General features: G+C 35.4%; 1 protein-coding gene across 6 annotated transcripts in view; it reads right to left on the bottom strand.

Annotated features, from left to right (window-relative positions):
• NEB (nebulin) overlaps positions 1-12176 on the bottom strand; it is a 206663-nt gene that overhangs the window by 50039 nt on the left and 144448 nt on the right. For all 6 annotated transcript variants that reach the window (XM_031960690.1, XM_031960684.1, XM_031960686.1 and 3 more), the window contains exons 112-122: positions 11338-11442; positions 9889-9996; positions 8974-9081; positions 7376-7483; positions 6625-6729; positions 6418-6522; positions 5509-5607; positions 5010-5120; positions 2612-2716; positions 1652-1756; positions 1254-1358 (exon numbers count right to left, since the gene is read on the bottom strand). In XM_031960690.1, coding sequence (XP_031816550.1) covers positions 1254-1358; positions 1652-1756; positions 2612-2716; positions 5010-5120; positions 5509-5607; positions 6418-6522; positions 6625-6729; positions 7376-7483; positions 8974-9081; positions 9889-9996; positions 11338-11442 — 1164 coding nt within the window. The remainder of the gene's footprint in view (positions 1-1253; positions 1359-1651; positions 1757-2611; positions 2717-5009; positions 5121-5508; positions 5608-6417; positions 6523-6624; positions 6730-7375; positions 7484-8973; positions 9082-9888; positions 9997-11337; positions 11443-12176) is intronic.

Below are 12176 nucleotides of genomic sequence, written 5' to 3'. Positions count from 1 at the left end.
CCTGACTGAGTGACTAGAAATCTCAAAATGAGCTTGTACTGTGATAAATATGGGGATAGAGGGAAAGCAGAGAAATGAGCTCAATTTATGATTCAATTGCTTCAATCTATATTGTCAACATGATTTGGGGATTATTGGATAGGGTAATCCAAGCTTGGGCATTAAAATTTAACTTTAGTAAAGAGTCTATCCCATGATGGCTGATTTTGATAGAGCAGGAAAAACACTGGATTTGGAGTCAGCCCATATGGGTTTAAATTCCACCTTATCACTTATTGTTTATGTAACTTTGAACAAGTTACTTCTCCCCTCTGACTTTATTTCCTTATTTGTAAAATGAGTGGGTTGCATTAGGTGATTATCAAAGTATCTTCAAATTATGAGTCAATAATCTTCTTCATTATTCAAAATATGAATATTTTACCTGAGCATGGAGTAGTGCTTAGAAGAATGGACTCAAAGCAGGGAGGAGTTGGGTTTAAGTTTTGCCTCTAACACATCTGGGATCAGTGACCCTGGGCAAATCATTTAAATTTTTGTTTCTTATCAGTGGCTTCCGTCATTTATGATTCATAATGATCCCATTCTGGGATTTTATTGACAGAGATAACTCTCTAAGACTATAAGTTTCTGGGAAACGGCTAACCTACATTGGTAGAGAGAGTTTCCTTACTTAGGACTTATTTAAAGCAAAGAAATTTAAAGTAATGTAGTCCCTATAACTATCTCTATATGGCCAATGTATGTGTGCATCTATGTGTGTATATTTGATTTTTGCCTATAATCTTATTGATATAAGGACTAATCTCAGTGATGAAATCCCTTTCACCAAAACAGGTCAGCAGAAGCCCTGAAACTTATCTTCTTGGAAAGTCACTTGCAAATACCAAAAGGTTAGAGCAATTAGTGGAATCAGAATATTAATGTCATTTTATCATTATCATGTATTCTAATACTAAGGAACTGACATTTTTCCTTACCAAATGATATTAAGACACTTTGAGAAGACAATCTAAATTTCATTTACGTTAGCACAAAGATAAACTACATAGAAGCTTCCTCTCAGCTGTGTCTTCAGCTAACATTTCATTCATCTTTATGTTAGTTGTATGACATGAGTTATATGCTCATTAGTAATATAGAAATGGTTTGATTATTTTTACATGTTATCTTAGATACTTCCAACCTTAACTCTATCCCATCATAGAAGAGCAAGAACCAGGAAGAGAAGAGCACATTTCTAGGATACTTACATCACTAGCATTCCAGTAAGCCTTTTTAGCTCTGATGAGGATGGGTGTGTCAGGAACTGGAGTATATCTGTCCTTCATTTTTTCGTACTGAATTTTGTACTTTTTCTAAAGAACAAAACAAAGAGGGAGAATCAGACTCAGGTTCAAGTGCTTTTCATCCATTGCAGCCTCTGCCACAGAAGGATGTCGTGCCAGTTTCAAAGGAATTAGGAATGTTATACTTCATATTCAAGAATGAAAATTTACTTTTCATTCAAGCTAAGAACTCTTCATAAATGACTATAAGTAGAAGTTTGAAGGTGAAGATTTTAATAATTAATTTAATACATTGAAGGTAATGTCTCACCAACTTTTAGAGCTATGTTTTCATTTGGAATAGTGTTGATTTTCTATCTTACCTCACTGACCATGTCCTTCACATCTCTAGCATGCTTTAAGGCTTTAGTCTGGTTACCAGCACGATGATGGGGTCTCTCTTTGGTGGCCAATTCAACATATAGATACTATAAAAACCACAAGAAAGGGATACAGTATTATTAGAACATGGTAATTGGTATTGTGATACTTGTAATTTCCTTCATAGCCCCAAATACACATAAGTGACATTGAATTTTCATGAACTCATCATAATTCTATTTCTTCATGGATTCTATAGGACAACCACCTTTTTTTTTCTTTTTTCTATCCCTTTCCCCTTACATAGTCAAACTCATCCATTCTCAAATATTTCTACTGCTTAGGATAGCAAGCCCTATGAAGTAGGAAGGTCTAAGAGTATTACCCTATTTATAATCCTGGAATCAGCCTGGTTAAGTTTGGAGAAGCTCATCACCACATGGTAGGCCATCAGGTGATGATTCTTTGGTTTTAGCCACTGAAATTCACTATTATTATTATTATTATTCAGATATAAAAAAACTTATTTTCTGAATAATTAAGGATCTTTTGAGGTATTGAAATGTGGACTTCCATATTGAAAATTGTCCTTTGAGGGTCACCTTTTAAAGAATGAAAGGAGGATGAAGATTCCCATCCATTGAATCTTCCACAAGGAACCTGATTTATCAGTCATTATCTCAATGCATGGAATGAAGTTTGATTTGTCTGTGTATAGTTTTTTAGATACTCTAGGGGAGATAATAGATCATTCATCCATGGAGGCTATTATTGACTATTTAGAAGCATAAGAAGCAGTATTGCCTGTTACCTAAAACATGCCACATCCCCTCCCCCATTTTAGGAAGAACACTGTTACAGAAGCCAAAAATGAACATCCAGAGTCAACTACTGAAGGGGGACAATAGGTGGGGTAGCATCGGAAGCATTATTATTCTATATTTCCCATTAAGTTTTCTCACCTGGCTCTGAAGCTTCTGTCCCTTCTTGGCTCTTAAAAAGTCAGGAGTATCAAGAATGGAAGTAAATATTGATTTCTGCTTCTTGCCTACAGCTCTGTACACCAACTAAACATAAAACAAGCCATTATCAACATTGTTAGAAATGTTTCGAAATAACATTTATTGAACCTAATTGAACAAAAGAGAAAGATAGTAGGACTGAATGAAAATGAAATAAATAAAAATAAATGAAGAACAATCGCATTGACGTATCATAGAAACAAAAGACAAGCAATTAATGTAGGATCTCTCCTCAAGAGATGGCAATCTATCTATGCCTTCTGATCCTGTGTCATTCTTGTCCATATCTTCTCATATATTGTTCCATTGGGGGAAGTAAGGTAATGAGTTCTCTTGACATTAAGTGGATACCAAAGAAGCATATGGATTGTTCATTATTTTTTCCCTTTCTCTACCCATGTGACTGGCCCACTCCATTTTCAAAATTTATGTTTATTTAATAATTTTTTTTACAGTTTTGCTGTACATTTATTCACTGGTAACATATTACAGCTTACTATAAACCCATCATATGCCTCAAGTCTGCTCTTTGTGTGACATATAATTCTATTTCTTAGGAGGTAGACAGCATTACTGAAAGAATATTGATGCTAAAAGGTGGAGCTTAAAAGCATTGTGCAAGTTTCTAAATGAAATGTATCTCATTTCTTGGCCTTCACTAAGCCATACCATCATTTCCAAACCTCCTTTTCCAGCATCTTATTATGTTCTGTCATCCTCCAATAGGACAGGGACTTTGCAGCTTACTTGATTTGTATTTCCAGAGCTTTGTACATAATGAATGCTTACTTTTTCTCCCTTCCTCCTCCCTCCTTCCCTCAGTCCCTGTATGTCCATCTCTTCCCCCCTCTCTCTCTCCCTCTCTCTTCCCCTCTCTCCTTCTTCTTCCTCTCCCTCTCCCTCCCTCTCCTCCTTCTCTCTCTCTCATACTCTACCTCCTATTCATTTCTGGGCCAACTCATTGTTCATCTGCTTAACATGTGTGTCCAGATGGACCAACCTTATACCTTGTTCAATCACCTATATATCCTATCATAGTCTGAACAATCATTTAGTCTTTCATATACAGATAGCTGGTGTTAACTTTTTTGATATGATTATAGTTCTCATTTCAAAAGTTATGAAGTGCTTTGGAGCATGATTTAATTAATACATTGTTATCTGCAACAAGGAAACACCGGATGATTTCACCATTCAAAGGGAACCCCTCTTCAATTTGTATTCCCTGTTGACATCCTCCATGATAATATTCCTCTTATACCTCTTGGTATAATAGAGGTTTTTAATGATTGTGATAATGGAATAAAAGCTCTGGCAGGCTCTCCTGCTAGGAAGGCTTTAGGCTGTCCTATTTTGAGAACAAGTCTAGTTAAGTACAAAAAGTCTTATACTAGTAGCCTGGTCATATATAAATATACGTGATTATGGTTACATCTATATGACTTCATACATATATTTCACATATGTACATATATTTCTAAGTCTAAAAACATAAATCATTTCCAATTGGAAATTGTTGAAATTATTGAAAAAAAGGAACTGCTCCAGCTGCTGAAACTCTTTATGTTTTAACTACACCAATGTGAGCTGATAGGGCAATAAAATGGACAGATGATGGACTACCTTGATTGTTTTTCCCCCCTAAACAATCAGTAATACTTATAAGAACATCTAACATCAATGTAATATTTTCAACTTTCTAAATCCCTTTGTGTTCTTCTTTTATTTTATCTTTATAATTCCTTATTCATTAAGTAGGGTGTTATAATTATTATCCCTTTCTTACAGATGAGGAAATTAAGACCTAATGCAGTAAACTGATTTGCTTAGTGTGTCACAGCTAGTTAATGGCAAAGGGAGAGCATTTAATAGTGCTAAGAATTTCTGCATGAGACAAAGATCAGCTACAGGTGAAATTACAAACTGAAAAAATCATAGGTTTGTTTTACTATAAACTTATTTGTTATAAAAGGGCTTTTAGAGGGAGAGAGAAGGGTTGAGGAGAATGGCAGGAAATAATAACGATGCAAAAATAAAGAGAAAAGAAAGAATAAAAAGATTCTACAAATAATTAAAAAATACACAGAAGAGAGTAGAAGGAAGTTTATGAGATATTAGAAAGTAGGGTAGTATTGGTATTATTGTGTTACATTCAATATATGCTTCAAAAACAAGTTATCTGTAATAGTGATAATTTCATATATAATCTCTTTCTATTCTACTTTCTATGTGGAAAGGTTTATGTTTAAGTTCATAAAAATATTTTTTTAAAAAGAAAGTATTGTGGTCCTTTCCCATTTAGCACAAGTATATTGAGAGGTAAAACAAACATTCTCACCTCACTCAGATGTGTCTTCAGTTCTTGCACTTTTCTGTATTCAGGCGTGTCCAGCACAACACTATATTTGTCTCTCTCTTTCCTTGCCTTATCAGTATACAGGTAGTTAGACTAGAAAAAAAAATAATAGATTATAGATGTCTCTTGCAGGTAAGACATAATTATTGGCCCTTCTAGTGACTCTCATTGACATATGTTTTTCTCTGAAGTATTTACTAAAATTAGGCATAAATATAGCAAAGCTTTCTATGTATCCTATACCTCTCCCGGTGGGCAAAAGCCACCTCCTCCCTCTCTTTTCATGTTAATTGAGCTCGTTATCTATGTTAGTTCAGGGACATATCTCTTTCAAGTGGATGTCACTGCCCAGGCAGGATCATAAGCATTTTTACCCCAGAAGCAATAGTATGTATGTTATCTTCTCTTTCCCAATACTAGAGACATATTTTTTCATCAGCTACACCAATATGGCAAGTGAGATTGTAGGGATGGAGCTTACCCAAAGCTTACGCAGGTGACGAGAACGGACCATGTCAGGGGTATCATAGAGGAAGCATCCTAAGCCCTTCAATATTTGTAAGTCCTCTTTGTACTTAATCTGTGAAGCCAAAATAGAAATAAAGGTGGCAGAGTTGAAATTCAAAAATTAGCAAAATAAAACACTCAACAAATATTTATAGATTAATTTTATTTTAACATTCCCTCTATAGACTCAACCAGTTTATTTAACATCAAATCAATCACTGATGCTTTCATTAAAGCCTCCAATCCCTGATCTTTTTTTTGCTGATGCAATTGGGATTAAGTGACTTGCCCAGGGTCACACAGCTGCGAAGTGTTAAGTGTCTGAGGTCAGATTTGAACTCAGGTCCTCTTGACTTCAGGGCTGTACAGTCCCTGATCTTAAAAGATAATTCAATAGACATTATTTCCCCATTTTACATAGGGGCCATACATAGAGAACCTTGGGCAGCAACAGTGTGACTTTTGAAAGACTGATGAGGTAAGAGTGAAAGGCAGTTATTTAAGAATATTAAACAATATAGGGTGAGGGGTAGAAGGAGAATTGATGCTAAAAAATAAGTTGATGGGGGTGGGGAGGAAATCAAATCTTCTGAAACATGCAGAAGAGTTAAGTGAGTTCCTTAAATTTTCTAGTTGGATTTTTTGATGATTGTTTATCATTTCTGATAAGCTGTGGGAAATGAGCATTCCTCAGAAAAATTCACATAGGAAGTGAAAAGATGTGAAAAGGAAAAGAAGGAATTCTAAAGAGCATCGGTTATCAGCTACTTAGAACATGTGGAATGCCTTAGAGTAAGTAGATGAAATGGAAACTTAGGCTCTGAACCAAGATGGCCCTCTCCAAGTCCTACCCTAACCAGTAGGGCTCCTGTGAGTTGCTTACATCACTTGTGATATCTCCCACATAGCGGCAATGTATCACTTGAGGTGTATATGGCAAGGAGATCATGTGTCCTTTCATCCTGAAGAAGTCAGATTTGTAGATCAGCTAAAAGAAGCGGGGAATCACACATGTTAAATTCAAAATTTTAACTTTTGAATTCAGAGTAAAATTTCAACCACTTGCCCCTTGATCTGGAAAAAGACATACTTCACTGACAGCTTCTTGCGTTTTTTTGACTTGACGAATTTCAGGTGTATCTGGAGTGGTATGAATCTTGTCCTTTAATTTGTGGTATAATTCTCTATATAAGCGCTATGTCAGAGGAAGGGGAAAAAATATGTGAAATGCTTAGTGCAGGATAAGGTAATCAAGGTATGCGTTTATTAGTCAACAATCAAATACCCCAGCTATTTTGGGAGGGAAGGTGATTTGAAATGGGGAAAGCATAAAATAAGGTTTTTTGTTTTTTTTTTTTTTTTAATAAAAGAAGAGAGGTTAAGACAAAATAAAAGCCAAAATTGGAAGGAATAGTCACAAAAGATAAGATTATTTTTAATAATTAGACCAAAAAGCAATTTTACTTGAAGACCACACTGAGAATTCATTGGTTCAGAAATAAATACACCAAGGGGAGTTTTCTTTAAAATGACTATTAACTTTTTTTTTTCTAGAAAAGACAGTAATTGTATGTATCCTTCTCTGTTAATTCACCCCTTGAAATGCTCTGCAGAAGAAAGCAGACAGAGAAGCCTTGTATTATGGAATTCGTCTTTCAATGGAAAGGCACATTGCCAATTATAAAAGTCACAAAAGTGAGACTAGTAACAAAGTGAATGCTCTCTTGCCTTGCTGACATTTGAGACTGGTGCTGGATTCAGTTTGACTCTTTAACATATTTCTAACAAACACTTATCCACTGAAATGAAATATTTAACTCCATAGTCAATAGTCACAATACCTCACTGGTAACTTGGTTGGCTCTCCGGACGTGAACAAATGGAACATCCTTGGGACCAAGAGTATATCCATTTGCCTTAAGATGTTCATAGACTTCTTTGTATTTAAACTGTAAAAGAAAAGTCAGATTTAGGGGGAAAAACAATTTTTTAAAGGGAGAGGCAACATTACAATTCTAGTCTTCTAGTCCATACAGGGAGAAAAAAAAAACCTTTTGGTTTGAAAATTCTTAATTTAGTGTTAAGGGAAAGTTTTTAGCATGATTCTGATAATAGTGGCAGCTATGAAAATGTATACTGGAAAAAGTCCTTGGGATGTAAAGTGGCAATGAGAGGATAGGGATACAATATCAGAGAGAGGGAGGGAGAGAGAGAGAGAGAGAGAGAGAGAGAGACAGAGAGAGAGAGAGAGAGAAGGAGGAAGAGAGGGAGAGGGAGGGAGAGAGAAAGAGAGAGATTGTGCAAAAGAAAAGAAAAGAAAGAAAAGGAGAACACTAAAGTATATTTGAAAAAAAGTTTCAGAAGAAAACCGAATGAAATATCCCAAACATGCAATAAAGCACTGAAAGTTAGTTGTGGAAATTATATACTTTTAAAAAGCAGGCTATACCCAATAGAGGTTCATAATTTCACATATAATTGTTTCCTTCTGTTATACTCTGCATAATGAAAATGGCCATTTTAGTTGGCATTTGTTAAGTTAAAAATAAAAATATTCTCCTGAAAATAGACCCATGGATAGGAAGAGAAAAAAAATGTTTCTTTTATGATCCCACTTAAAAAAAATAACATCATTGAGAGTGAAAAAGCTTAGTGGAAAAAAAGCAGATTTATCTGCTAGACCTAGTGCTATAATTCTCATGACTATAGTTGCTGCTTGTCATTGGCTATATAGTTAGGAATTTGATAAATACAGAGGGAGGCTGGAGAAAAATTTTCAAGCTTGTAAACTTTTCCTTCCTTCTTTCCTTCCTTCCTTCCTTCCTTCCTTCCTTCCTTCCTTCCTTCCTTCCTTCCTTCCTTCTTTCCTTCCTTCCTTCTTTCTTCTCTCTCCCCTTCCCTCCTTCCCTTCTTCTTCTCCCTTCCCTCCTTCCCCTCCCTCCCTGGCAGTCTGAACTCCCTATCTTTCTATCAAGATTCTATAACATTATAATAATACCATCCTTTAGTGTTCTGATCTCAGCAGGACATATGCTTCTGCTTGTTTTCTTACTAGTAGAGAGAAATTGCATGGATCTGGCTGTGGTTTATTGTCTAGGGCCCCTGGGTGACCAATTGCTTATATTTGTTGGATGGCAACTGGGATAAAGTATATTGTTATGGAACAAATTATTTGGTCTGCATCTGTAACTAGGCCATGGCTACTCATTCTGACTCAGTGATCTAAGGAGTAGGTAGAAGACAATACCCAGCTGCCACATTTGAGGCCAGTGGGTTGTTGTATTTACCTCTTCCCTCTGTATATCAGGTTGAATTTGTAAGACTGGAGGATAGAAGTAGTCTTGTTTTAAGTAGTTAAAGCTGTCAAACATTAGATCCATGATACCCCCAAAGCTTCAAACTATTACCTCTGTACCTTATACTTGAGGATGTTACTTACATAACTACTCATGTATTGGGCCTCCTTAGCCTTCTTAAAGTTGGGAGCATCTCCTGGAAGCCTGTATCCAGTAGGGAGGTACCGTAAGCCATCTTTTCGATATAAATACTGCAAAGAAAATGATGAAAAGAGAAGTTAAAATGATATCTATTGTTAAGTGGTTGACCCAGGTTAAGGACATACAAGACAAAGCTTACACTGGGTTTCTCAATAAATCCCAGAGTCTTTGTGCTGACTGAGCTAAGACAAATATATCAGAAAATAACAAGGTATCGAGTTCTTGAAGGACGTCAGACCATTCTACCTTTGCTCTTGGGTTGGGGCAAGAAGAGAATTGTATAAGAAATTTATTTGACCCTAAATTTTTTTGGAAAGACCTAGAAAAGGAGAAGAAACAAAGAGCTGAACTCCATCACAGCCTCTGACCCCCCTAAGTGACATTGCATGAGCCATGACTTATATACAGATATCCCAACTTTGGAACCTAATGTATATATGTCATAGGATCACAAAGTAATAGACACAGGACTGGAAGGGACATAAAGATCATTTAGGACAACTTTATCACTTAGTAGATGAAGAAAAGAAAGAAGTAATCTTGTCCTAAGTGATACATAAAGTTGGAATTCAAATATTGGGTCTCTAAATCCAGTGCTTTAGCAACCATGTTAATGGACTGATTTATAAATTCAGACCCTGGATAATCAAGAGGAAATACAAGTTAGATGTAGGTTTTCTTTTCAGCTCATATGACCTCAAGTATGTTCAGAGGTTTTTAATTCCCTGAATCAGTCAGTCCTTTTCTTCTGAGTTGGGAAATAGATACTTCCCCTGTGTGTCATGGAATCAGAACTCATCCCTCCTGATTCTATACCAGACTCAAAATACTATTATAAATGGATTTTCAATACTCACCTCACTCTGAAGTTTATGAGCATGAAGTGACCGGTCCAAATCCACTGTCTTAGTAGTGGGAGCCACTTTACCTCTAACATTATGTATATATTCATGACGGTAGACAGCCTGACGGAAGAAAACCCAAAGTGAGTGAGCTAGCTGACTAACAATATTTTCTTGATAGGACTAGCACTTTTAGAGAACTGGTTTTCACTGAACTGAAATGGAAGCTCAAATCTTCTCTAATTTTGGGAGCCCAAGGTAATCAATCCTCTGATAGCATGGGAATTTGCCAAATGAACAAATAGATCAATTATATAAAAAATCTGAATCTATAATTTCACTGGAGTGGGGAACTCTAGGAGAATCTAGATGAAGAGTGCAAATTAGTACCTCTTCCACAAGTTAGATTCTTAGAAGTTACTTGGGAACTGAAAGTAAATGACTTGCCAAAAGTCACTCAGCCAATATGTGTTAGAGGTGAGACTGGAAACAAGGTCATCCTTTCTTTGAGAATGGTTTTCTATCTGATTTTGGCTAGGAAATAGCTGAAAAGCTAGTTCTAAAAATAGGGAGAAGGAGCTTTAAGCTTGGAGCTTTGTTTCTTACTGGAAAACGATCTTTTATGAACCATCTAATCTGTTGGATAGAAGTGGGATCTTATATATCCAAAAAAGGGAAAAAAGCCACTCTGGCAGAAGTAAGAGTTAGTACTTTTTAAAATTGAAAATCATAAAGAAATACATTGGAACATTTTTGCCTTCTTCAGAGAACAATAATAGCTAAGCATTTAGTGCTTTAGGGTTAACAAAGCACTTTAAAAATATCATCTCACTTTATCCTCATAACAACTTTGGCAGGTTATATCCATTTTACAGTTAAGGAAACTGAGGCAGGCAAACATTAAATAACTTGCCCAGGGTTATCCAGCTATTAAGTGTCTAGGGCCAGTTGTCAACTCATATCTTCCTAACTCCAGGTCCAGCACTTTATCCACAGTGTTATCTAACTTGGAAAAGTAGGGTCAAATGTGATTTATAAGAACAAAATTCCAGGGTTGTAAGGCAACACTATTTACCTCCATTTACTTAGCAAAATGTTTGGACTCCCAGTGAACAATGATGGAAATACATGGATAAGAATTATGTGAATCGAGAAGATATGGATAAATAAGAACACTCACATCTATAAAACTGCTGAGCCACTAACATACTTCAACATGAAAAACATTTTTGACACTCCAAATCTCTAGTTCATCGACTTAAGCTTTTGTAGCAGGAAACTATAACAATAATAATGTAGATGATAAAAAAATTTAAAATTTTTTTTTAAAATAGCCTCTTAAGACATGAAAATCCTAAGGTCTCATCTCTCAACAAGAAAGGTGTATATTTCTGGGACAATATGACCTATACCTGTCTCTTTGAGCCCACACTTCCTGAAGAATTTTTACACACAGGCACTTACATCACTCAGTTGTTGGCCACTTTTGACTGCTTGTACATAAACTGGTGTATCTGTGACCAATTTGTAGTCATTTCTTGTTTTCATCACATGGGATTTGTATTTTATCTATAGGAAGAAGGAAAGAGACAAAGGGAGAGAGGAAAAAAGAGGAAATTATTGGGGTTACATCATTATTCTACTATTTTCTTCTAAGACTGATTTTCCCCTAAAATGTTATCTTTTTTTCGTTATTTGCAACAGCTATATTCAACAGTGCTCCTTCAAACTTTTTGAAGCTTTATTTGTATAATTCATTATTAAAAAATAAAATCCACTACAGAAATGTCCCAGTGATATAAAAAAGTTGGGGGAAGCCAGTGTGAATTAGTGAATAATCTATTATAAGATTATTTTGTAAGAAATGCAGCATATTATTATTATTATTATTATCATCATTATTATTGGTAGTAAACATTTATGTTAGACTTTAAGATGTGCAAAGAGCTATACAAATATTATTTCATAGCATTTTGAGGTTTGAAAAGCATTTTACACATATCATTTCATTTTATCCTCACAACTCTGGAAGATAAGTGCTATTATTTGCCTCATTTATAGATAAGACAACTGACGCAGACAGAGGTTACCTGATTTACACAAAGTTGTACAGATATTAAATATCTGAGACTGGGTTTGAACTAGATCTTTTGACTGTCAGGCCATCCAAATGGCCTAAACAGAAGTTTATTGGGCCACTTAGCTGCCTCTAATATATTAATTGTCTGTTTCTAATTATAACTCATTCTAAACTATCCTTTAAATGAGTATATATTTTCTGCTCAAACTGAGTATTTTTAAAT

Source organism: Sarcophilus harrisii, chromosome 3, assembly GCF_902635505.1.
Source record: "Sarcophilus harrisii chromosome 3, mSarHar1.11, whole genome shotgun sequence".
NCBI lineage: Eukaryota > Metazoa > Chordata > Mammalia > Dasyuromorphia > Dasyuridae > Sarcophilus > Sarcophilus harrisii.
Note: the sequence above shows the minus strand (reverse complement) of the source record. Positions and strands in the feature narration are given on the sequence as shown.